General features: G+C 44.8%; 2 protein-coding genes across 6 annotated transcripts in view; both read left to right on the forward strand.

Annotated features, from left to right (window-relative positions):
• hpdl (4-hydroxyphenylpyruvate dioxygenase-like) overlaps positions 1-6674 on the forward strand; it is a 22539-nt gene extending 15865 nt beyond the window's left edge. Inside the window, exon 5 of the mRNA XM_079850784.1 lies at positions 4180-6674. Coding sequence (XP_079706910.1) covers positions 4180-4375 — 196 coding nt within the window. The 3' untranslated portion in view covers positions 4376-6674. The remainder of the gene's footprint in view (positions 1-4179) is intronic.
• Positions 6675-7205: 531 nt separating this feature from the next.
• fam53b (family with sequence similarity 53 member B) overlaps positions 7206-27500 on the forward strand; it is a 23882-nt gene continuing 3587 nt past the window's right edge. Inside the window, exons 1-3 of one of the 5 annotated variants that reach the window (XM_079850792.1) lie at positions 7206-7428; positions 17561-17790; positions 19625-19673. In XM_079850792.1, coding sequence (XP_079706918.1) covers positions 17704-17790; positions 19625-19673 — 136 coding nt within the window. In that variant the 5' untranslated portion in view covers positions 7206-7428; positions 17561-17703. Of the gene's footprint in view, positions 7429-17560; positions 17791-19624; positions 19674-27500 lie in introns of those variants that run through there. The other 4 variants (XM_079850793.1, XM_079850795.1, XM_079850794.1 and 1 more) reach the window with 4 other exon arrangements.

Raw genomic sequence — 27500 nt, forward strand, 5'->3', positions numbered from 1 at the left:
TCCTCGAGATCCAGTGATCAGGGATACTGTGAACTAAAGCTTGGACTCGATATAGAGTTCCTCACTCCTCGAGATCCAGTGATCAGGGATACTGTGAACTAAAGCTCGGACTCGATATAGAGTTCCTCACTCCTCGAGATCCAGTGATCAGGGATACTGTGAACTAAAGCTTGGACTCGATATAGAGTTCCTCACTCCTCGAGATCCAGTGATCAGGGATACTGTGAACTAAAGCTCGGACTCGATATAGAGTTCCTCACTCCTCGAGATCCAGTGATCAGAGATACTGTGAACTAAAGCTCGGACTCGATATAGAGTTCCTCACTCCTCGAGATCCAGTGATCAGGGATACTGTGAACTAAAGCTTGGACTCGATATAGAGTTCCTCACTCCTCGAGATCCAGTGATCAGGGATACTGTGAACTAAAGCTTGGACTCGATATAGAGTTCCTCACTCCTCGAGATCCAGTGATCAGGGATACTGTGAACTAAAGCTCGGACTCGATATAGAGTTCCTCACTCCTCGAGATCCAGTGATCAGGGATACTGTGAACTAAAGCTCGGACTCGATATAGAGTTCCTCACTCCTCGAGATCCAGTGATCAGGGATACTGTGAACTAAAGCTCGGACTCGATATAGAGTTCCTCACTCCTCGAGATCCAGTGATCAGGGATACTGTGAACTAAAGCTTGGACTCGATATAGAGTTCCTCACTCCTCGAGATCCAGTGATCAGGGATACTGTGAACTAAAGCTCGGACTCGATATAGAGTTCCTCACTCCTCGAGATCCAGTGATCAGGGATGCTGTGAACTAAAGCTTGGACTCAATATAGAGTTCCTCACTCCTCGAGATCCAGTGATCAGGGATACTGTGAACTAAAGCTTGGACTCGATATAGAGTTCCTCACTCCTCGAGATCCAGTGATCAGGGATACTGTGAACTAAAGCTCGGACTCGATATAGAGTTCCTCACTCCTCGAGATCCAGTGATCAGGGATACTGTGAACTAAAGCTTGGACTCGATATAGAGTTCCTCACTCCTCGAGATCCAGTGATCAGGGATACTGTGAACTAAAGCTTGGACTCGATATAGAGTTCCTCACTCCTCGAGATCCAGTGATCAGGGATACTGTGAACTAAAGCTTGGACTCGATATAGAGTTCCTCACTCCTCGAGATCCAGTGATCAGGGATACTGTGAACTAAAGCTTGGACTCGATATAGAGTTCCTCACTCCTCGAGATCCAGTGATCAGGGATACTGTGAACTAAAGCTTGGACTCGATATAGAGTTCCTCACTCCTCGAGATCCAGTGATCAGGGATACTGTGAACTAAAGCTCGGACTCGATATAGAGTTCCTCACTCCTCGAGATCCAGTGATCAGAGATACTGTGAACTAAAGCTCGGACTCGATATAGAGTTCCTCACTCCTCGAGATCCAGTGATCAGGGATACTGTGAACTAAAGCTCGGACTCGATATAGAGTTCCTCACTCCTCGAGATCCAGTGATCAGGGATACTGTGAACTAAAGCTTGGACTCGATATAGAGTTCCTCACTCCTCGAGATCCAGTGATCAGAGATACTGTGAACTAAAGCTCGGACTCGATATAGAGTTCCTCACTCCTCGAGATCCAGTGATCAGGGATACTGTGAACTAAAGCTCGGACTCGATATAGAGTTCCTCACTCCTCGAGATCCAGTGATCAGGGATACTGTGAACTAAAGCTTGGACTCGATATAGAGTTCCTCACTCCTCGAGATCCAGTGATCAGGGATACTGTGAACTAAAGTTCGGACTCGATATAGAGTTCCTCACTCCTCGAGATCCAGTGATCAGGGATACTGTGAACTAAAGCTTGGACTCGATATAGAGTTCCTCACTCCTCGAGATCCAGTGATCAGGGATACTGTGAACTAAAGCTTGGACTCGATATAGAGTTCCTCACTCCTCGAGATCCAGTGATCAGGGATACTGTGAACTAAAGCTTGGACTCGATATAGAGTTCCTCACTCCTCGAGATCCAGTGATCAGGGATACTGTGAACTAAAGCTTGGACTCGATATAGAGTTCCTCACTCCTCGAGATCCAGTGATCAGGGATACTGTGAACTAAAGCTCGGACTCGATATAGAGTTCCTCACTCCTCGAGATCCAGTGATCAGGGATACTGTGAACTAAAGCTTGGACTCGATATAGAGTTCCTCACTCCTCGAGATCCAGTGATCAGGGATACTGTGAACTAAAGCTTGGACTCGATATAGAGTTCCTCACTCCTCGAGATCCAGTGATCAGGGATACTGTGAACTAAAGCTCGGACTCGATATAGAGTTCCTCACTCCTCGAGATCCAGTGATCAGGGATACTGTGAACTAAAGCTCGGACTCGATATAGAGTTCCTCACTCCTCGAGATCCAGTGATCAGAGATACTGTGAACTAAAGCTCGGACTCGATATAGAGTTCCTCACTCCTCGAGATCCAGTGATCAGGGATACTGTGAACTAAAGCTCGGACTCGATATAGAGTTCCTCACTCCTCGAGATCCAGTGATCAGGGATACTGTGAACTAAAGCTTGGACTCGATATAGAGTTCCTCACTCCTCGAGATCCAGTGATCAGAGATACTGTGAACTAAAGCTTGGACTCGATATAGAGTTCCTCACTCCTCGAGATCCAGTGATCAGGGATACTGTGAACTAAAGCTTGGACTCGATATAGAGTTCCTCACTCCTCGAGATCCAGTGATCAGGGATACTGTGAACTAAAGCTCGGACTCGATATAGAGTTCCTCACTCCTCGAGATCCAGTGATCAGGGATACTGTGAACTAAAGCTTGGACTCGATATAGAGTTCCTCACTCCTCGAGATCCAGTGATCAGGGATACTGTGAACTAAAGCTCGGACTCGATATAGAGTTCCTCACTCCTCGAGATCCAGTGATCAGGGATACTGTGAACTAAAGCTTGGACTCGATATAGAGTTCCTCACTCCTCGAGATCCAGTGATCAGGGATACTGTGAACTAAAGCTCGGACTCGATATAGAGTTCCTCACTCCTCGAGATCCAGTGATCAGGGATACTGTGAACTAAAGCTCGGACTCGATATAGAGTTCCTCACTCCTCGAGATCCAGTGATCAGGGATACTGACACGCAGGAATCCTGTTCCCCCGCTTATATGAGCTTTCTTTATAGAGATACAGGCCTAAACCCAGGTGATCCCTCATATCAGGGCTATACAGCACATCATCATATCCTCCTGCACTGACACTTGTGCAGCTTTTGTCAGTGTTTATTTAAAAACGTCCAATTTTGCAGAATATAAGATGGTAAATATTTAATTGATGTGTTGTCAATACAATAGGTTAGGGTTAATGCCCGACGAGGTGTCCATTATCAGGTATTAATGGACGACGGCGAGGCGTGAACTGTCCGACGCGCAGCGGAAGACCATTAATACCTGATAATGGACACCTCGAAGGGCATTATCCCGCTTATACCATGGTCACTTACGAAAGAAAGAAATATTTAATCAATTAATAATACTTTAATGTGTTTTAGAGTAAAAATCGTGAGGGTTTTTATTTATTAAGTCGAGCGCACTATTTAATATCTCCCGTATACAGGCGTGGCCAAGCGACCCGACCGCAGCCGTTGACCAGTGAGTTTGAGCAGAGACAATTTATATGAGACATGCCACTTCCTCAATCCTCAGTAGAACTATATAAAGGACTTTGGTTTGAGCCAGCGCAGTCATTTATACTGTCATCAGGCAAACTGACGGGACGCCTTTCCTAGGTGTACATTATCACTTTTTAATGGACACCCTGCAGCCAATCAGAATCGAGTATTCACCCAGACCATGGTATAAATAACAGTATAACAGTATAGGTGTGATTTACACACACACACACACACACCATCCAGTCTCAGCGATCCGTCACTCTCTGCTCTGTAGCTCTCAGCAGTGTGTGTGTGTGTGTGTGTGTGTGTGTGTGTGTGTGTGTGTGTGTGTGCGTGTGTGTGTGCGTGTGTGTGTGTGTGTGTGTGTGTGTGTGTGTGTGTGTGTGTGTGTGTGTGTGTGTGTGTGTGTGTGTGTGTGTGAATACACCTCTTCTTCATTCTGTCAAATCGAGATGTTGACTGATTTAGTGTGTGTGTGTGTGTGTGTGTGTGCAGGCTCCTGCTCCAGGTGTTCACGAAGCCCTTGTTCGGAGAGAACTCCTTCTTCCTGGAGCTCATCGAGCGGAGAGGAGCCTCGGGCTTCGGCGAGGGGAACATCCGAGCGCTCTGGAGATCCGTGGAGCGGGAGCGGGAGCGGGAGCGCCGGAACACACACTCCGCTGAGCTCAGACACACACACACACTCCGCTGAGCTCAGACACACACACACACTCCGCTGAGCTCAGACACACACACACACTCCGCTGAGCTCAGACACACACACACTCCGCTCACATCAGACACACACACACACACTCCGCTGAGCTCAGACACACACACACACACACACACACTCCGCTGAGCTCAGACACACACACACACTCCGCTGAGCTCAGACACACACACACACTCCGCTGAGCTCAGACACACACACACACTCCGCTGAGCTCAGACACACACACACTCCGCTCACATCAGACACACACACACACACTCCGCTGAGCTCAGACACACACACACACACTCCGCTGAGCTCAGACACACACACACACTCCGCTGAGCTCAGACACACACACACACTCCGCTGAGCTCAGACACACACACACACTCCGCTGAGCTCAGACACACACACACACTCCGCTGAGCTCAGACACACACACACTCCGCTCACATCAGACACACACACACACACTCCGCTGAGCTCAGACACACACACACACTCCGCTGAGCTCAGACACACACACACTCCGCTCACATCAGACACACACACACACACACTCCGCTGAGCTCAGACACACACACACACTCCGCTGAGCTCAGACACACACACACACTCCGCTGAGCTCAGACACACACACACTCCGCTCACATCAGACACACACACACACACTCCGCTGAGCTCAGACACACACACACACTCCGCTGAGCTCAGACACACACACACACTCCGCTGAGCTCAGACACACACACACACTCCGCTGAGCTCAGACACACACACACTCCGCTCACATCAGACACACACACACACACTCCGCTGAGCTCAGACACACACACACACACACACACACACTCCGCTGAGCTCAGACACACACACACACACACTCACACTGCGCTGAGCTCAGACACACACACACACACACACACTCCGCTGAGCTCAGACACACACACACACACACACACTCCGCTGAGCTCAGACACACACACACACACACACACTCCGCTGAGCTCAGACACACACACACTCACACTGCGCTGAGCTCAGACACACACACACACACTCCGCTGAGCTCAGACACACACACACACACACACACACACACACACTCCTCTGAGCTCAGACACACACACACACTCCGCTGAGCTCAGACACACACACACACACACACACACACACACACACACACACTCCTCTGAGCTCAGACACACACACACACACTCCGCTGAGCTCAGACACACACACACACACACACTCCTCTGAGCTCAGACACACACACACACTGCGCTGAGCTCAGACACACACACACACACACACACACACACACACTCCACTGAGCTCAGACACACACTGCATGATCTCCTCATCTTCATCAGATATGATGTTCAGTGCTGTATGATGAAGCGCAGCAGTTCTCATGTGTTCCTCTAGATGGTGTGTGTGTGTGTGTGTGTGTGTACCTCAGGTGTTCCTCTAGATGGTGTGTGTGTGTGTGTGTGTGTGTGTATGAGAGTGGACCTCAGGTGTTCCTGTAGATGGTGTGCGTGTGTGAGAGAGTGGACCTCAGGTGTTCCTGTAGTGTAGATGGTGTGTGTGTGTGTGTGTACCTCAGGTGTTCCTGTTGAGAGTGTGTGTGTGTGTGTGTATATCTCAGGGATCTAGGTAACTAGACAGGGTGTGTAATTTTCCCACATCTGAACTTCACCAGCTTCACTATCACAGAAGCCACACACACACACACACACACACACCCAAACACACACACACACACCCACACACACACACACACACACACACACACACACACACACACACAGTGCCGCTCTCAGAGGCTCAGGTACAGCGTTCCCCGTTCGGTGTGTTATCCTCGGGTTTAGTGTCCAGGGGCTGTAATGCTGTCTCACACACCAGGACTAATCTAGTCCCAGACTAAATATCTTATTAATAAAGCATCTTAAAATATGTCAGTGCCACAGTCATGTTTTTATCTGAGGCATGTTTACAAAAGCTGATTGAACTGAGGTCTAATCCTGGCTTAATCTAAACCCTGTCTGTGAAACCAGGCCCTGCGTTCTTGATTTAAGAACTGATCCAGTGTAGTTTCCACTGTTAGTGAGCGTGTGTATTCTGGGGATGTGTGTGTGTGTGTGTGTGTGTGTGTGTGTCACTCATGAGGACTGAGACGCTGTTTTCTTCTGGAAACAAACGGTTGCATTATTTCCTGTTATCTCTGTAAAGCTGCTCTGAAACACTGTATTGTGAAAAGCGCTGTATAAATAAAGCTGACTTGACTTGACACAGGCCTGGATCTTCATCATTGGCTCTTAACGATGATGGTGGGAAAACAGTCTCATGTACAACTGTGATAAACCGGGATCAGGACTGGGAAAAATCCTATTATAACCCATGAGTGTCAGAATCCACTGGTCTCACTGCAGGACCAATGAAGATGACAAAATGTGATTAAAAAGACTTTCACCAAGATCTACTTTCCTTTATGCATCCATATACAATTATCAAGTAAAATCTCATGTCTGTTGACATTTTAACTACCCATTTATCAAAGCATCATGCTGGTATAGACTACTTTTTTATTATTAGAAAGATGTAGTGTGAACTCGTTCATAAATCAGATTGATTGAACAGGGTGAGGCTAACTTTCCGTGTTGTGTGTGTGTGTGTGTGTGTGTGTGTGAATTAGTTGTTGTAATGCGTAGTAATATTGTGTGACGGCTTGGGCGAGTCCATTCAGACGCGGGGGTGCAGCCTCTTCGGTTCAATATTAAATAGTAATCATATCCGAGTTTACCTTCGTCAGGTATCGTAAGTGATGTTTCTGTGTATAGTAATACAGTTCTCGCTTGGTTGAAGGAGTTTAGAAGTGTGTTTGTGTGTGTTTTGTGCCGGGCTGCGGTTCCGTGTTCCCCCGCGGCTCTCCGTGCGTGTGCGGCCGCGGGATGAAGATGATCTGAAGGAGCGTATTTACCGATCCGGCCCGCCGCTCGCTGTCCCGTGAGTATTTACCGATCCGACCCGCCGCTCGCTGTCCCGTGAGTATTTACCGTGAAGTAATGGACTAATCTGCAGTGTGTTTCCCGATGTTTCGCGGGCTCGTGAGTGCGTGAGTTTCCCGCGACGCTCGCGGACGTCAGTAGCTTTTGTTCCCCGAGCGCTGGGAAACACCGAGCTAAAGTCAGTCAGTTTCTCTCAACGATCATAATTACACAAATAAACTTTTCAAAACTCAAAACTTACGATCAAAGTTAAAGCTTAAACCCTGTTCGGCTCGAACTGAGAACTGAAAACTCCAATAAACTTCAGAAACCCGCTGAAAAACTATTATTCAGTGTTTTAAGAGTATTCATTAGTATTCTGTGTAACTTAGTTGAAGAATGAAGTGTATTTGATTTTGTAGTATTTCCAGAGTATTCAGTATTTATGTATTCTATATAATTGAAGAATTAAGTGTATTGAAAGTTTAGTATTTTATAGAATTCAGTATTTTAGTGTATTCAGTATTTTAGAGTAGCCTATTCTATATAATTGAAGAATGAAGTGTATCTTGCTATTGTAGTATTTTTAGAGTATTCAGTATTTGAGTGTTCAATATAATTGAAGTATAAAGTATATTTTGATATTGTAGAGTTTTATAGTATGCAGTATTTTTAGACTATTCAGTATGTTAGACTATTCAATGTAATTGAAGTATGAAGTATGCTGTGGTAGTGTAGTGTTCTATGAAGTATGCTGTGGTTCTATGAAGTATGCTGTGGTAGTGTAGTGTTCTATGAAGTATGCTGTGGTAGTGTAGTGTTCTATGAAGAATGCTGTGATAGTGTAGTGTTCTATGAAGTATACTTTGATAGTGTAGTGTTCTATGAAGAATGCTGTGATAGTGTAGTGTTCTATGAAGTATGCTGTGGTTCTATGAAGTATACTTTGATAGTGTAGTGTTCTATGAAGAATGCTGTGGTAGTGTAGTGTTCTATGAAGTATGCTGTGGTAGTGTAGTGTTCTATGAAGTATGCTGTGGTTCTATGAAGTATACTTTGATAGTGTAGTGTTCTATGAAGTATGCTGTGGTAGTGTAGTGTTCTATGAAGTATGCTGTGGTAGTGTAGTGTTCTATGAAGTATACTTTGATAGTGTAGTGTTCTATGAAGTATACTGTGGTTCTATGAAGTATACTGTGGTAGTGTAGTGTTCTATGAAGTATACTTTGATAGTGTAGTGTTCTATGAAGTATGCTGTGGTAGTGTAGTGTTCTATGAAGTATACTGTGGTAGTGTAGTGTTCTATGAAGTATACTTTGATAGTGTAGTGTTCTATGAAGTATGCTGTGGTAGTGTAGTGTTCTATGAAGTATGCTGTGGTAGTGTAGTGTTCTATGAAGTATGCTGTGGTAGTGTAGTGTTCTATGAAGAATGCTGTGGTAGTGTAGTGTTCTATGAAGTATGCTGTGGTTCTATGAAGTATACTGTGGTAGTGTAGTGTTCTATGAAGAATGCTGTGGTAGTGTAGTGTTCTATGAAGTATGCTGTGGTAGTGTAGTGTTCTATGAAGAATGCTGTGGTTCTATGAAGTATGCTGTGGTAGTGTAGTGTTCTGTGAAGAATGCTGTGGTTCTATGAAGTATGCTGTGGTAGTGTAGTGTTCTATGAAGAATGCTGTGGTTCTATGAAGTATGCTGTGGTAGTGTAGTGTTCTGTGAAGAATGCTGTGGTAGTGTTCTATGAAATATACTTTGATAGTGTAGTGTTCTATGAAGTATGCTGTGGTAGTGTAGTGTTCTATGAAGAATGCTGTGGTAGTGTAGTGTTCTATGAAGTATGCTGTGGTAGTGTAGTGTTCTATGAAGAATGCTGTGGTAGTGTAGTGTTCTATGAAGTATGCTGTGGTAGTGTAGTGTTCTATGAAGAATGCTGTGGTTCTATGAAGTATGCTGTGGTAGTGTAGTGTTCTATGAAGAATGCTGTGGTTCTATGAAGTATGCTGTGGTAGTGTAGTGTTCTATGAAGAATGCTGTGGTTCTATGAAGTATGCTGTGGTAGTGTAGTGTTCTGTGAAGAATGCTGTGGTAGTGTTCTATGAAATATACTTTGATAGTGTAGTGTTCTATGAAGTATGCTGTGGTAGTGTAGTGTTCTATGAAGAATGCTGTGGTAGTGTAGTGTTCTATGAAGTATGCTGTGGTAGTGTAGTGTTCTATGAAGAATGCTGTGGTAGTGTAGTGTTCTATGAAGTATGCTGTGGTAGTGTAGTGTTCTATGAAGAATGCTGTGGTTCTATGAAGTATGCTGTGGTAGTGTAGTGTTCTATGAAGTATGCTGTGGTAGTGTAGTGTTCTGTGAAGTATACTGTGGTATTGTAGTGTTCTATGAAGTATGCTGTGGTAGTGTAGTGTTCTATGAAGAATGCTGTGGTAGTGTAGTGTTCTATGAAGTATGCTGTGGTAGTGTAGTGTTCTATGAAGTATGCTGTGGTAGTGTAGTGTTCTATGAAGTATGCTGTGGTAGTGTAGTGTTCTATGAAGTATGCTGTGGTAGTGTAGTGTTCTCCTCAGTGTTATTAGCTGTGACTCGAGTGTGATGAAGATGAAGAGTGTGGTCAGAGCAGGAGTGTGTGTGTGTGTGTGTGTGTGTGTGTGTGTGTAGTCGCCGCCTGTATGAGAGCTGATTGTGTTTATCAGGTTATCTGCACTAAACCAGCGTAACTCTGACATGCAAACGAGGGGTTTTTCACTTCTCGCTGAGCGCGCCCGTGTGAGTTTCACAGGAGGGTTTCGGTTACTGTAACTCAAGCACGATCTGCCAGTTCTCCAGTCGCTGCCGGTCTGAGTGTGTGTGTGTGTGTGTGTGTGTTTCTCACCTCACGCCGTCATTTTCCGCTCAACTGGCTAGTGTCCCGTGAGCAGTGTGTGTAGTGAGCAGTGTGTGTAGTGAGCAGTGTGTGTAGTGAGCAGTGTGTGGAGTGTGCAGTGTGTGTAGTGAGCAGTGTGTGTAGTGAGCAGTGTGTGTAGTGAGCAGTGTGTTTAGTGAGCAGTGTGTGTAGTGAGCAGTGTGTGTAGTGTGCAGTGTGTGTAGTGAGCAGTGTGTGTAGTGTGCAGTGTGTTTAGTGAGCAGTGTGTGTAGTGAGCAGTGTGTGTAGTGAGCAGTGTGTGTAGTGAGCAGTGTGTGGAGTGTGCAGTGTGTGTAGTGAGCAGTGTGTGTAGTGAGCAGTGTGTGTAGTGAGCAGTGTGTGTAGTGAGCAGTGTGTGGAGTGTGCAGTGTGTGTAGTGAGCAGTGTGTGTAGTGAGCAGTGTGTGTAGTGAGCAGTGTGTGTAGTGAGCAGTGTGTGTAGTGAGCAGTGTGTGTAGTGAGCAGTGTGTGTGTAGTGAGCAGTGTGTTTAGTGAGCAGTGTGTGTAGTGAGCAGTGTGTGTAGTGAGCAGTGTGTGTGTAGTGTGCAGTGTGTGTAGTGAGCAGTGTGTAGTGTGCAGTGTGTGTAGTGAGCAGTGTGTAGTGTGCAGTGTGTGTAGTGAGCAGTGTGTGTAGTGAGCAGTGTGTGTAGTGAGCAGTGTGTGTAGTGTGCAGTGTGTGGAGTGAGCAGTGTGTGTAGTGAGCAGTGTGTGTAGTGTGCAGTGTGTGTAGTGTGCAGTGTGTGTAGTGAGCAGTGTGTGTAGTGTGCAGTGTGTGTAGTGAGCAGTGTGTGTAGTGAGCAGTGTGTGTAGTGTGCAGTGTGTGGAGTGAGCAGTGTGTGTAGTGAGCAGTGTGTGTAGTGTGCAGTGTGTGGAGTGAGCAGTGTGTGTAGTGAGCAGTGTGTGTAGTGTGCAGTGTGTGGAGTGAGCAGTGTGTGTAGTGAGCAGTGTGTGTAGTGTGCAGTGTGTGTAGTGAGCAGTGTGTGTAGTGAGCAGTGTGTGTAGTGAGCAGTGTGTGTAGTGAGCAGTGTGTGTAGTGTGCAGTGTGTGTAGTGAGCAGTGTGTGTAGTGAGCAGTGTGTGTAGTGAGCAGTGTGTGTAGTGTGCAGTGTGTGTAGTGTGCAGTGTGTGTAGTGAGCAGTGTGTGTAGTGAGCAGTGTGTGTAGTGAGCAGTGTGTGTGTAGTGTGCAGTGTGTGTAGTGAGCAGTGTGTAGTGAGCAGTGTGTGTAGTGAGCAGTGTGTGTAGTGAGCAGTGTGTGGAGTGTGCAGTGTGTGTAGTGAGCAGTGTGTGTAGTGAGCAGTGTGTGTGTAGTGTGCAGTGTGTGTAGTGAGCAGTGTGTGTAGTGAGCAGTGTGTGTAGTGAGCAGTGTGTGTAGTGAGCAGTGTGTGTAGTGAGCAGTGTGTGTAGTGAGCAGTGTGTGGAGTGTGTGTTTCACGGTGAACGACCAAACCAGCCGGCTGAGGGTTAGTCGAGTCTCCTTCATGTCTACAGCGCTTTACCAGTATAGAGTCTCACAGCAGCTTCACAGTGATGACAGGAGATTACAGTAACAGTGTTCAGGCTTTACAGCAGATCTAGAATAAAGTTATTGTCCAGATAAAGTTAGTTATGATTGATTCACTTCCGTTGTGAAGATCATTAGTTATTAACCGCTGACACACACCGCTCTCACAGAAACCCTTACAGTCTTTCGCCTCTCTGAAGAGTGTAGTGTGTGTTTACGGAGCCTCAGCAACAGAGCGACATGTTATGTTGAGTTAGTGTTAGTGTTTGTGTTAGTAGTGTTAGTAGTGTTGTGTTAGTGTTAGTGTTAGTGTTAGTGTTTGTGTTAGTGTTTGTGTTAGTGTTAGTGTTTGTGTTAGTAGTGAATAGTTGTGTGTTTCTGCTTGATATGTCATTGTTTGATATCATCAGAAAGAACAGGTTTTACTGTTCCTCTGACATAAAAGAGGCTGATTGTGATCTTTACATAATTGTTTGTTTGCACATTGAGTGTTTAAAGCCCCTGGTGTGTGTGTGTGTGTGTGTGTGTGTGTGTGTGTGTGTGTGTGTGTGTGTGTGTGTGTGTGTGTGTGTGTGTGTGTGTGTGTGTGTGTGTGTGTGTGTGTGTGTGTTATCAGGGCTGCTGCTTGAGATGCTGGTCGTTGTCTTGAGTGTGATCAGCTGACAGGCCTTTGGACTTGTGCGATTGCACTTCTCTTGCGCTGCGTGTGTGTTTTGATAACTGGGTCACGTAACGCATGCGGCCGAGGACGCGCACCACAGTGGAAGTTCCCATGATGAGTCACAAGACACTCTTTATGAGCCGCTGGTTTCCAGTTATTGCCAGTTCCATATTCTCTGCATGTTGACATCAGGCCGAGAGCGGAAGCGCTTCATGAGATCATGAATCACGGAGATGACCGGGAGATCTGGGAACGGCCACTGATGAGCTTTATCCTAGAGAACCGATCCAGTTTTAAATGTTCATTACTCCTCTTCCCGCTCGATGAAGCTGCATAGAGACGGATGCTGTCGCGCTCATGCTCTCTGTGTGAAACAGACTGAGATTTAAGATGTCATCTCTTTTAGACTTAAATCATCCCCTTCATTGTAGCGCTCAGATATTCACAATGCATTGTGGGACATCTGAATATAAGCCAAGCTCACGTTTATTACTCATGCATTTGTTGAAATGTGCGGCATGAGATCGGAGTGAAAAACAACCTAAAATTCTATTCAGAAAAAGCCTCATATGGACTGTCGTTTTTATACTTCCTTTCAGCGGAAAAGAGCGTCGTGAACTTTCTTCTAAACGTCTCTTTTCGTGTATAAACCACATGATGTGAGTAAATAATGGAACAATCTTTTATATCTCTTTATATCTACTTTATGTCTCACAATTCTGACTTTATATCTCACAATTCTGACTTTATATCTCACAATTCTGACTTTATATCTCACAATTCTGACTTTATATCTCACAATTCTGACTTTATATCTCACAATTCTGACTTTATATCTCACAATTCTGACTTTATATCTCGCAATTCTGACTTTATATCTCACAATTCGGACTTTATATCTCACAATTCGGACTTTATATCACACAATTCTGACTTTATATCACGCAATTCGGACTTTATATCTCACAATTCGGACTTTATATCTCACAATTCTGACTTTATATCTCACAATTCTGACTTTATATCTCACAATTCTGACTTTATATCTCACAATTCTGACTTTATATCTCACAATTCTGACTTTATATCTCACAATTCTGACTTTATATCTCACAATTCGGACTTTATATCTCACAATTCGGACTTTATATCTCACAATTCGGACTTTATATCTCACAATTCGGACTTTATAACACAATTCGGACTTTATATCTCACAATTCGGACTTTATATCTCACAATTCTGACTTTATATCTCACAATTCGGACTTTATATCTCACAATTCGGACTTTATATCTCACAATTCGGACTTTATATCTCACAATTCGGACTTTATATCTCACAATTCGGACTTTATATCTCACAATTCGGACTTTATATCTCACAATTCGGACTTTATATCTCACAATTCGGACTTTATATCTCACAATTCGGACTTTATAACACAATTCGGACTTTATATCTCACAATTCGGACTTTATAACACAATTCGGACTTTATATCTCACAATTCGGACTTTATATCTCACAATTCGGACTTTATATCTCACAATTCGGACTTTATAACACAATTCTGACTTTATATCTCACAATTCGGACTTTATATCTCACAATTCGGACTTTATATCTCACAATTCGGACTTTATAACACAATTTGGACTTTATATCTCACAATTCGGACTTTATATCTCACAATTCGGACTTTATATCTCACAATTCGGACTTTATAACACAATTCGGACTTTATATCTCACAATTCAGACTTTATATCTCACAATTCGGACTTTATATCTCACAATTCGGACTTTATATCTCACAATTCGGACTTTATAACACAAATCGGACTTTATATCTCACAATTCAGACTTTATATCACACAATTCTGAGATAAAATCAGAATTGTGAGATAAAAAGTCACAATTACTTTTTTTATTCTGTGGCGGAAACAAGCTTCCATAGTTTGTGTTTCATTACAACCCATCATTAAAAAAAAAAAATCCTTTCAAATTGAAAAAAAGAGCGTTGTGAACATTCTTCTAAACGTCTCTTTTTGTGTATGAAACCACATGATGTGAGTAAATAATGGAGCAGTCAGCCAACCCTTTAAAGCAGTGTTGTACTGATGATTTGATAACGGTGTGTGTCGTTAGCTCATGTTTCTGAGCGCCAGTGTTCAGACAAGCGTGTGTGTGTGTGTGTGATCAGCGTGTGTGTGTGTGGAGAGCAGAGCACATGAATGCTTCTTTGTGTGTTTCAGCGTCTCTCTCTGCTAGTTATTGCCTGGTAACACTTTAACCAGAGCTCTGCTAATCAGCGTTAGCGGTGGGACGAACTCCCACAGGCCTGTGTGTTAGAGCCTCACGTGTGCGAGAGGAGTGCGGATAAAGTGAGGTTTTCTCCAATGAAAAGAAACCGGTCTCTCTTTTGTGTTTATGTTAAGCGGTCGGGCAGCTGCGTCTTGTGAAAGCGTTCGCTCCTTTACGCCGCTATTGTGTAAGCTAACCGGCTCGGTCTGGCAGTGTTAGCGTGTGCGAGTCTCTGGCGGAGGAGCTGTGGTGTTCCACGGACTATAAACTCTTGGCTCGCACTGTTTGGCTTCATTTCTACATGTGTTTCACAATTGGATCTGTGATGTTTCTGTTGCCACAGAGTTGGCTGGCCTTGTGAACGCGCCCAGTGGAGTTTGGTTTGGCCCGAACGCGAGGTGGCGTCGGCTAGCAAAGCTCATATGACTAATTGATTCGCTGCAACTTCCAGAAGCCCTGAAACCCTTGCCGGGCAGGCGCTGGTGGAGTCGCTGCGGTTTTACTCTTTCTGGAGGAGTTTTCCATTCACGCTTTTGGTTTTGAGAAGATTTATGTTCAGGATGGGCTGGCGTCCGCTAGGCTTGCTACGATACTTGGTGTTGACGGTGTTCAGAAGCAACACCGGTTACATCACTTGCGCACCGGCACCGCCCACACCGTTGATTTGATTATTGATTTATTTATTTTTTTCTTGGTAAGACAATCTACAAAATTTAGTTCAGTTAGAGAACAGACTCTACATTTAAAAGCTGAACGTGTCTGCTCGACAAACCGCGAGCTGAACGAGAGTCGCCGCTCAGATCAGATCTCGTTAATCACAGGAGCGAGGATCTGACTGACAAGATGGTGGAGGAATGTCTGGTGTCGAAGCGAAATGTAAAATCGCCTATTTAAGCGAATTTGTTTTTAAGCGAAGTTTTATTGTTGTGTTTTTCATTAAGAATGATATGCTAATGAACTCACCATTCAAGCAATCCGCCCCCGAATTGGCGCTAATTTAAAAGCGAAACTAAAATGTGCACGGGCATTAATAACGGTGCGTGTTCCTATAGGAATTAAGTGAAAACGCTCGCTCTGCTCCGCACCGTTATAAAAGCCCGTGCTGACGTGCGCATTTTAGTTTCACTTTCAAATTAGCGATTTAAAACCGGCGATACCGGTATTACGATATACTTAACGATCACGTAACTCTGACTTTATAACTCGTAATTCTGACTTTATAACTCTCAATTGTGACTTTATATCACGCAATTCTGAAATAAAAAGTTGCAATTACCTTTTTTATGTTTTATTCTGTGGCGTAAACAAGCTTCCATAGTTTGTACTTCATTACAGGCCATCATATATAAATAAAATTCCTTTCAAATTGGATAAATTCAGTTACGTGTGTCCCGAACCCCAGAGACGGATGACGGGAACAATGAGTCCAGCTGTTGCTCGTGTGAACGCGAGTCTCTGGGGTTGGACGTGAGCGTGAGTGAACGATGATGGAGTTCCTGTAATCTGTTGTTTGTGCCCGAGGGAGATGTGCCGCGCGCTGATTGGCCTGAAGCGGGTCTTGATGTCGGGTCTCGTATCCGAGACGCTGAAGCCAGTCTCGCCCTTCAGATAGAGGCTTATCGAGTCCCATGAGCCCCGGGAGATATCAGACACACTCGACGTGTGTGTGTGTGTGTGTGTGTGTCGCCACACGCCACATTAAACATGTCTCGCACATGTGTCCTGTTTACTAGCTCCCTCTGGCCTGACGACGCCAGACACGCCGATAAAGGACGATTAGATCTGCAGTCTGTAACATGTTCCTGAATATTTCCTAAATTCTGTGTTGTTTATTTTTCTGGATTCCATTTTAATGGTATTAATCATCAAAAAGCATGTCTAGTCAAAAGAATATATAAATCATAAAGCATTAACAAGTTAACAATAAATACGTCCCTGTAAAATCAGATTTATTTTGTTTCTCACTTAAATTTCATCAAATTATCTGATTATTTTACTGATCTAACCCTAACCCTAACAGAACAACAAGATCAAAAGAAGATATAACAAGCGTAACAACAAATAAAACAGAAAAATAAGAGCAACATGGCTCAGCGTAACCATAAATCTCCACATCTGCTCAGAGTTACTGGAGGAACTGTGTGTTCTGATAACCGTGAGGCTTATTTCCAGCAGATCACATGACCTCGAGTCCACAACACGAGCTCCTCCTCATCATCAGCGGCACCTTCATCACGAGCTGCTGTCGGATCTGCTCAAAGATAAACACAAGAAGCCGAGTCGAGTCTCCTTCATGTCTACAGCGCTTTACCAGTATAGAGTCTCACAGCAGCTTCACAGTGATGACAGGAGATTACAGTAACAGTGTTCAGGCTTTACAGCAGATCTAGAGTAAAGTTATTGTCCAGATAAAGTTAGTTATGATTGATTCACTTCCGTTGTGAAGATCATTAGTTATTAACCGCTAACACACACCGCTCTCACAGAAACAGAAGCTTGTAATGTGCTCTGGCCGATCAGTCGCACAGCAGTGTTTGAGGCTCGAGAACACACACTTTGAAACAGGATCAAAGGTGCAAGTTTTGAATAATTATAATAATAAATAAATAAAAAGTTATCATCTCTGTGTAAACTTCAAAAACGTGAGCCTGTGAATATGCTGACGCGTGCGCATCACGTGTGTAGTCTATCGGTGTGTGTGTGTGTGTGCGCAGGCGTGTGTCTTCAAACATCATCAGTGTATTGTTCCCTGATGTAATTGAGGTGAACTCGAACACGTTACGCTGCTTGACGAGTCTCTCTCTTGTTCTCTCTCCAGGGTCAAGAGGTCGTCTGGAGGTCGCCGGGGTCATTCTCTCTCCAGGGTCAAGAGGTCGTCTGGAGGTCGCCGGGGTCAGCGCTGCACTTCTGAAGAATGAGCTTCACTCGAACTCGCCTGCACTGGAATGGACTGTGGCAAAGATGTGTGTTGCCATGGTAATTATTCACACTAAAACACTGGAAAAGAAGGCCGTGGATGATGTAACACCCGGAGAGACTCTGCCGCCGGTAAGAAGCGCTCCTCTGGGTTCATCATGCATAATTTACTGTGAGTGATGATGATCGCTGTGGCGTGAGGAGTCGAGGTCCTCCTGATCTGAGCTCGGGCTTCGCTGAGCGGAGGGTCAGTCAGGGGTCATGTATGTTGTGTAAAAGTTATTAATTTAGTTCATTTATATATATATACAGCCGCTCTGGAGAAAACCGTGATTTTTGAGCGACAGCTCAGCTCAGTCTCTTATAATGGTGTCACTGCAGGAGATCAATAATATTGTTGAATATAAAATTTATTGTTTTACTGGAAGAACAAACTGGTGTGACGTCATTTAGAACAAAATCAAGACAAAAAAGTTTTCAGGAAAGTTTGTGTGAGACAAATTAAACAGAAAGTTTTAGCATTTACTCTACTGTTACTCTTCTAGTTATTTACCCACAGCGGCGGCTAATGCTAATGCTAATGCTAATGCATCACCAGTGCCAGAATCAGGTGGCGTGAGAGACACTCGCTGTGGAGCGCTACTGGAGTTCAGTTTCACGGGCCGATCGGACTGATACTGGTCACCTGAGAGTCAGTGTGTGTGTGTGTGTGTGTGTGTGTGTGTGTGTGTGTGTGTGTGTGTGTGTGTGTTACACGAGTCCCAATGATTTCTGTCCTGCTCCTCCAACACTACACACACCTCGGCAATAGAATCGCCATTAGCTAGTACATTTTTTAGTTTACTCGCCAGACTGATATATATATATATACAATAGTCAACATTTGAAGTGGATCTAAAAAGACAAGAACGGGTATTGTTCAAAATTCATGTGTAACTTTGATGGAAGGTTTTGATCCACTTCTAATGTTGGCCACTGTATTTACTGATATACTCTTATATATTCCACCAAATCAGCTTATCTTTGTAAAATGGCACAGCTTTTTAAATATCTGAACGTACACTCTTAGCATCAGTCAATCACGCATTATATTATGATATTATGACAATCAAGCACTATTTAAAGATGGAACTTTAGTAATTGGAACTAAAACTTGGTAACCATGTATGAATGCATATTTGTAATTTTAACTGAACTCAGGACTGGTGCTGCTTAAGATGTTGTTGGTCATTCAGTGTTTCTGTAAAAAATAAAATAAAAAAAAAGGATAATAGTAATTATTTTTAAAAGATAATAATACTACTACTAATAACAATATAGGACGCACTAAGGATTGATGAGCTGCTGGGTTCATGAGTATTAATCACGTTGTCAGCGTTCGCTCGAACTGATTTGCTGAAAACAGGGACGGTAATAGACGAGCGCCAGCCAATGAGATTTAGCCATTTGCGCATTAGCTCCGCCCACTCCCGGAGAAGGGGATCCTCCCCAAGGCGTGTCTTCTGCTTGTTCCTAAAAGCTGAATAATTCCAGATGAACTCCGTTATTTTGACAGGAAAATACAACACAGAATATGGTCTACATGTAGCTTGTCGATTCTGCGTGGTCTGTAAGACTCTCTCTCTCTCTCTCTCTCTGTGTGTGTGTGTGTGTGTGTGTGTGTGTGTGTGAGAAACACAGTGAGTCTTGCGCCTTCACACCAGAGTTTACAGTTGTCAAATACAGATACGCTGCGCATCCATTGAGCTGAACTGAAACAGATCGCTTGACGGAGAGCGAAACTCTCAAAATATATCTATGCTGAACTTGTGCTTAGCCTCTAACACACACACACACACACACACACACACTGGCGAGAAAAATCTAAGAATTTATTAGCCGATGGCTGATGATAGACATTGTTTAGTCGCACAGATTTACTGGCATTGTAGAGTTTTCCCTCTGATCTGTGCGTGTGTTTCCACAGCATGAGCCGCCAGCCATGAGCCAGGCCCTCCTCTCCTGTGGAATCATGGGTAAGTGCAAAAACTCACTTCCTTCATTTGTTTCTCATCAAACAACTTTCTGTTCCTCATTGCCCGTTCACTGCCTGGATCATTGATCTTCACCTGCGAGCGAAACCTCTGCGTCCTCCACATCTGCTCACGCCTGATTCCCATGAGGCCGAGTTTACGTGTGTACATCCTACACCACATATATCATGTAGCATCGGCATCGCGATCATGTGTGCATCCGCTCGTCTTAAAGGGACAGCACTGCTTATTTCAGCTGTCTCTTTCTTCTGCTGGATTATCTGCGCTTGTAATGTGTTTGTTATTGTCTGTGCAGATTCACTCCTCTACACAATCACCCTGATTGTTCTAGAATGATTCATTATTTTCAAATAGAGGTATTCAAATCATCTGGTGAAATTGATTTATATCGCAATATATATCGCAGAAAACATAATATGGAGCGCTGTTCGGGCCTAGCTGGACGTGTGTGTCCAGAATAACACGAGAGCTGGAGTAATGGAGCTCTTAAAGAGAGTTCACAGCCCAGAAGCTGATCAATAGGGTGTTGTTCGTCGGCACCGGATCGCCTGCGATGGCACATAACGCCTTGCCCACAGCAGTGCATGCTGGGTAGGCTGCTTTTGTTGTGCTGCGTGCCCACGGCCAAAGCGTTTGGGTTTTGACTTGGGAAAAATCTGCTGTCAGACGAGCTTCTGCTGTCCTGAAACTGAACATGAAGATAACCCTGACCCTTACCCTGACTCTAACCCTGACCCTGACCCTGACCCTGACTCTAACCCTAACCCTAACCCTGACACTGACTCTAACCCTTACCCTGACCCTGACACTGACTCTAACCCTGACCCTGACCCTGACACTGACTCTAACCCTGACCCTGACCCTGACCCTGACCCTAACCCTGACCTATACACATCGTTTCCACTGTCTAGGTGATGTATTCCAGAAATCTACAAAATCACTGTTAGCTAAAAATATTAATTTAAAGGATGTGATATACAGGGCTCGACATTAACGCTTGTCCGGGACGAGTGGAGTTTTTGAAGGGGCGAGTGAAACAACTAGCTGGACGACTAGCCTGATTAAAACGTCAATAATCACCCTAACGAGAGAATGATTCTGCATTTATGTAGTGTGAGTGCATGGCGACTGATAGTGAATAATAATATAAGCACACACAAAGAAACTCAGTTAACAAACTGTGGTAAACTAGAACTGACGGTTTAGACTGTAGTGTGTTCACATATTCACATCATCGGGTGAAGCGGCTCGACAGTAGTCGGTCTCACGCCGCGTTCTTCACGCTAACACACTCTCAACACACAGATGTTCGGCGGCCTCCACCAATCAGACGGCTGTGTTGCTGTGCTGGTGTTGCTCAGGCGCAGCGGTGTGTGTGTGTGCAGCTCGACGGGTGTTCTTCTCTCTCACGCTCAGCAAACCTCTCTGATTGGAGGTTGAAGCCTGCACTTGATCAGATGTGAATCTCATGCTGTGGTTTTGACACTCGTGTGATGTCGTGATGTGAGACGCTCCTAAAGCTGGTTCAAACGCGTGAGCCGCCTCGGTATGCACTGAAATGTTCTCAATCATGTGTTTTTTTTATGTATCTACTTGCTTTTATTTAATGTGCAGGGCATTAAAATGCATTTAAAAATCTAGTTAGATTGTAGGGCTGCACATTTTGGCCAAAATGTTGTGATTATATATCAAAATGGCTACAGAAATATTATTATTATTACTAAATTACTAAATAAATTAATAACTTAAAAACGAAAAATGAAAAAAAAAGATAATAATAATAATACTTTAATTTTACTATTTAATAAATGTTTAAATTTTACTTTAATAAAACTGTAAAATTACAATACTAATATTAATGGCTTAATTTTTTTTCATTTCAAATGTTCAACCATCAAACGTGTATTTTGACAGAAAGCCGCCGGGATTCTCCCTCTTCCTGCAGGCGTGACCTAACCTAACCCTAACCCTAACCCTTATCCTGACCCTGACCCTGACCCTTACCCTGACTCTAACCCTGACCCTGACCCTAACCCTAACCCGGAAGATAATCCCACACTGGTTCCTTTCAGATTTTCCAAGGGTTTTTATGATGAGGTTTTTTCTTTAATTTATGAGTAAAATAATGTCTGTGATAAACATAAACATAAGTTGAGGATACTTTTACACTGTAAAAGTTCAGAGCCGGTCTTCATCATGAGCTGATCTTCATCATGAGCCGGTCTTCATCATGAGCCGGTCTTCATCATGAGCTGATCTTCATCATGAGCTGGTCTTCATCATGAGCTGATCTTCATCATGAGCTGATCTTCATCATGAGCCGGTCTGCATCATGAGCCGGTCTTCATCATGAGCCGGTCTTCATCATGAGCCGATCTTCATCATGAGCCGATCTTCATCATGAGCTGGTCTTCATCATGAGCCGATCTTCATCATGAGCCGATCTTCATCATGAGCCGATCTTCATCATGAGCTGATCTTCATCATGAGCTGATCTTCATCATGAGCAGGTCTTCATCATGAGCTGATCTTCATCATGAGCCGGTCTTCATCATGAGCCGATCTTCATCATGAGCCGGTCTTCATCATGAGCCGATCTTCATCATGAGCTGGTCTTCATCATGAGCTGGTCTTCATCATGAGCTGGTCTTCATCATGAGCTGATCTTCATCATGAGCTGATCTTCATCATGAGCTGGTCTTCATCATGAGCTGGTCTTCATCATGAGCTGGTCTTCATCATGAGCTGGTCTTCATCATGAGCTGGTCTTCATCATGAGCTGATCTTCATCATGAGCTGGTCTTCATCATGAGCTGGTCTTCATCATGAGCTGATCTTCATCATGAGCTGATCTTCATCATGAGCTGGTCTTCATCATGAGCCGATCTTCATCATGAGCCGATCTTCATCATGAGCCGATCTTCATCATGAGCTGATCTTCATCATGAGCTGGTCTTCATCATGAGCTGATCTTCATCATGAGCTGATCTTCATCATGAGCTGATCTTCATCATGAGCTGATCTTCATCATGAGCTGATCTTCATCATGAGCCGGTCTTCATCATGAGCTGATCTTCATCATGAGCTGGTCTTCATCATGAGCTGGTCTTCATCATGAGCCGATCTTCATCATGAGCCGGTCTTCATCATGAGCTGATCTTCATCATGAGCTGGTCTTCATCATGAGCTGGTCTTCATCATGAGCCGGTCTTCATCATGAGCTGATCTTCATCATGAGCTGATCTTCATCATGAGCCGGTCTTCATCATGAGCTGATCTTCATCATGAGCTGGTCTTCATCATGAGCTGATCTTCATCATGAGCTGATCTTCATCATGAGCTGATCTTCATCATGAGCCGGTCTTCATCATGAGCTGATCTTCATCATGAGCTGATCTTCATCATGAGCTGGTCTTCATCATGAGCTGGTCTTCATCATGAGCCGGTCTTCATCATGAGCCGGTCTTCATCATGAGCTGATCTTCATCATGAGCTGGTCTTCATCATGAGCTGGTCTTCATCATGAGCTGGTCTTCATCATGAGCTGGTCTTCATCATGAGCCGGTCTTCATCATGAGCTGATCTTCATCATGAGCTGGTCTTCATCATGAGCTGATCTTCATCATGAGCTGATCTTCATCATGAGCTGATCTTCATCATGAGCTGATCTTCATCATGAGCCGGTCTTCATCATGAGCTGATCTTCATCATGAGCTGGTCTTCATCATGAGCCGGTCTTCATCATGAGCTGATCTTCATCATGAGCTGATCTTCATCATGAGCCGATCTTCATCATGAGCCGATCTTCATCATGAGCCGGTCTTCATCATGAGCCGATCTTCATCATGAGCCGGTCTTCATCATGAGCTGGTCTTCATCATGAGCTGGTCTTCATCATGAGCCGATCTTCATCATGAGCTGATCTTCATCATGAGCCGATCTTCATCATGAGCTGATCTTCATCATGAGCCGGTCTTCATCATGAGCTGATCTTCATCATGAGCCGGTCTTCATCATGAGCTGATCTTCATCATGAGCTGATCTTCATCATGAGCTGATCTTCATCATGAGCCGGTCTTCATCATGAGCTGATCTTCATCATGAGCCGGTCTTCATCATGAGCTGGTCTTCATCATGAGCCGGTCTTCATCATGAGCCGGTCTTCATCATGAGCTGATCTTCATCATGAGCCGGTCTTCATCATGAGCTGATCTTCATCATGAGCTGATCTTCATCATGAGCTGATCTTCATCATGAGCTGGTCTTCATCATGAGCCGGTCTTCATCATGAGCTGATCTTCATCATGAGCTGATCTTCATCATGAGCTGATCTTCATCATGAGCCGGTCTTCATCATGAGCTGATCTTCATCATGAGCTGGTCTTCATCATGAGCCGGTCTTCATCATGAGCTGATCTTCATCATGAGCTGATCTTCATCATGAGCCGATCTTCATCATGAGCTGATCTTCATCATGAGCCGGTCTTCATCATGAGCCGGTCTTCATCATGAGCCGATCTTCATCATGAGCCGGTCTTCATCATGAGCTGGTCTTCATCATGAGCTGGTCTTCATCATGAGCCGGTCTTCATCATGAGCCGGTCTTCATCATGAGCCGATCTTCATCATGAGCTGATCTTCATCATGAGCTGATCTTCATCATGAGCTGGTCTTCATCATGAGCTGGTCTTCATCATGAGCTGGTCTTCATCATGAGCTGGTCTTCATCATGAGCCGGTCTTCATTATGAGCTGATCTTCATCATGAGCTGGTCTTCATCATGAGCCGATCTTCATCATGAGCTGATCTTCATCATGAGCTGATCTTCATCATGAGCCAGTCTTCATCATGAGCTGATCTTCATCATGAGCCGGTCTTCATCATGAGCTGATCTTCATCATGAGCTGCTCTTCATCATGAGCCGGTCTTCATCATGAGCCGATCTTCATCATGAGCCGATCTTCATCATGAGCCGGTCTTCATCATGAGCTGATCTTCATCATGAGCCGGTCTTCATCATGAGCTGATCTTCATCATGAGCTGGTCTTCATCATGAGCTGGTCTTCATCATGAGCTGATCTTCATCATGAGCTGGTCTTCATCATGAGCTGGTCTTCATCATGAGCCGGTCTTCATCATGAGCTGGTCTTCATCATGAGCTGATCTTCATCATGAGCCGGTCTTCATCATGAGCTGATCTTCATCATGAGCTGGTCTTCATCATGAGCTGGTCTTCATCATGAGCTGATCTTCATCATGAGCCGGTCTTCATCATGAGCTGATCTTCATCATGAGCTGGTCTTCATCATGAGCTGATCTTCATCATGAGCTGGTCTTCATCATGAGCTGATCTTCATCATGAGCTGATCTTCATCATGAGCCGGTCTTCATCATGAGCTGGTCTTCATCATGAGCTGATCTTCATCATGAGCTGATCTTCATCATGAGCTGATCTTCATCATGAGCTGATCTTCATCATGAGCTGATCTTCATCATGAGCCGGTCTTCATCATGAGCTGGTCTTCATCATGAGCTGATCTTCATCATGAGCTGATCTTCATCATGAGCCGGTCTTCATCATGAGCTGGTCTTCATCATGAGCTGATCTTCATCATGAGCTGCTCGCGTGTGAATAAACACTGTTCCTTCGCTCTGAAACACGCAGCGCATAATGAGCCGTATCATGATTTGGGTTTTATTGTTATTTGGTGTTTGAGAGGAGACAGTTTCATTGTCGGGTGTCGTTTTAATTTGAACGATTCCGATTCTTATCGATTCCTAATTTCGATTCCAATAAGGCAAAAAAACTTTTGATTTCATTCACATTTAGTCTTGTTGCGTAACATTTAATTGTAGCTGAATATCAGTAACAGAAATCCACAGGCTAGAACACTCACACAAGCAGTCCAGTGTCCTGACACACACGAGTCTCTCGCGCTCGAGCGGTTTAGAGTCAGAGAAATGCTCAAAGGAATCAAGAAGAGGAATCGACATTTTTATTTTATATCAAGTATTTGATTCTTGACCCTATCAGACTCTGCCTCTCACCCGTGTGTGTGTGTGTGTGTGTGTGTGTGTGTGTGTGTGTGTGTGTTGCAGACTCTGCCTCTCACTCGTGTGTGTGTGTGTGTGTGTGTGTGTGTGTGTGTGTGTGTTGCAGACTCTGCCTCTCACTCGTGTGTGTGTGTGTGTGTGTGTGTGTGTGTGTGTTGCAGACTCTGCCTCTCACTCGTGTGTGTGTGTGTGTGTGTGTGTGTGTGTGTGTGTGTGTGTGTGTGTGTTGCAGACTCTGCCTCTCACTCGTGTGTGTGTGTGTGTGTGTGTGTGTGTGTTGCAGACTCTGCCTCTCACTCGTGTGTGTGTGTGTGTGTGTGTGTGTGTGTGTGTGTGTGTGTGTGTGTTGCAGACTCTGCCTCTCACTCGTGTGTGTGTGTGTGTGTGTGTGTGTGTGTGTGTGTTGCAGACTCTGCCTCTCACTCGTGTGTGTGTGTGTGTGTGTGTGTGTGTGTGTGTGTGTGTGTGTGTTGCAGACTCTGCCTCTCACTCGTGTGTGTGTGTGTGTGTGTGTGTGTGTGTGTGTGTGTGTGTTGCAGACTCTGCCTCTCACTCGTGTGTGTGTGTGTGTGTTGTGTTGTGACTCTGCTTCTCACCCGTGTGTGTGTGTGTGTGTGTGTTGCGTTGCAGACTCTGCCTCTCACTCGTGTGTGTGTGTGTGTGTGTGTGTGTTGCGTTGCAGACTCTGCCTCTCACTCGTGTGTGTGTGTGTTGCAGACTCTGCCTCTCACTCGTGTGTGTGTGTGTTGTGTTGTGACTCTGCTTCTCACCCGTGTGTGTGTGTGTGTGTGTGTGTGTGTGTGTGTTGCAGACTCTGCCTCTCACTCGTGTGTGTGTGTGTGTGTGTGTGTGTGTGTTGCAGACTCTGCCTCTCACTCGTGTGTGTGTGTTGCAGACTCTGCCTCTCACTCGTGTGTGTGTGTGTGTGTTGTGTTGTGACTCTGCTTCTCACCCGTGTGTGTGTGTGTGTGTGTGTGTGTGTGTGTGTGTGTGTGTGTGTGTGTTGCAGACTCTGCCTCTCACTCGTGTGTGTGTGTGTGTTGCAGACTCTGCCTCTCACTCGTGTGTGTGTGTGTGTGTGTGTGTGTGTGTGTGTGTGTGTGTGTGTGTGTGTGTGTGTGTGTGTGTTGCAGACTCTGCCTCTCACTCGTGTGTGTGTGTGTGTGTGTGTGTGTGTGTGTGTGTGTGTGTGTGTGTGTGTGTGTGTGTGTGTGTGTGTTGCAGACTCTGCCTCTCACTCGTGTGTGTGTGTGTGTGTTGTGTTGTGACTCTGCTTCTCACCCGTGTGTGTGTGTGTGTGTGTGTGTGTGTGTGTGTGTGTGTTGCGTTGCAGACTCTGCCTCTCACTCGTGTGTGTGTGTGTTGCAGACTCTGCCTCTCACTCGTGTGTGTGTGTGTTGTGTTGTGACTCTGCTTCTCACCCGTGTGTGTGTGTGTGTGTGTGTTGCGTTGCAGACTCTGCCTCTCACTCGTGTGTGTGTGTGTTGCAGACTCTGCCTCTCACTCGTGTGTGTGTGTGTTGTGTTGTGACTCTGCTTCTCACCCGTGTGTGTGTGTGTGTGTGTGTGTGTGTGTGTGTGTGTGTGTGTGTTGCAGACTTTGCCTCTCACTCGTGTGTGTGTGTGTGTGTTGTGTTGTGACTCTGCTTCTCACCCGTGTGTGTGTGTGTGTGTGTGTGTGTGTGTGTGTGTGTGTGTGTGTGTTGCAGACTCTGCCTCTCACTCGTGTGTGTGTGTGTGTGTGTGTGTTGTGTTG

The sequence above is a fragment of the Squalius cephalus genome (genome assembly GCF_949319135.1).
Source record: "Squalius cephalus genome assembly, chromosome: 19".
Lineage (NCBI taxonomy): Eukaryota > Metazoa > Chordata > Actinopteri > Cypriniformes > Leuciscidae > Squalius > Squalius cephalus.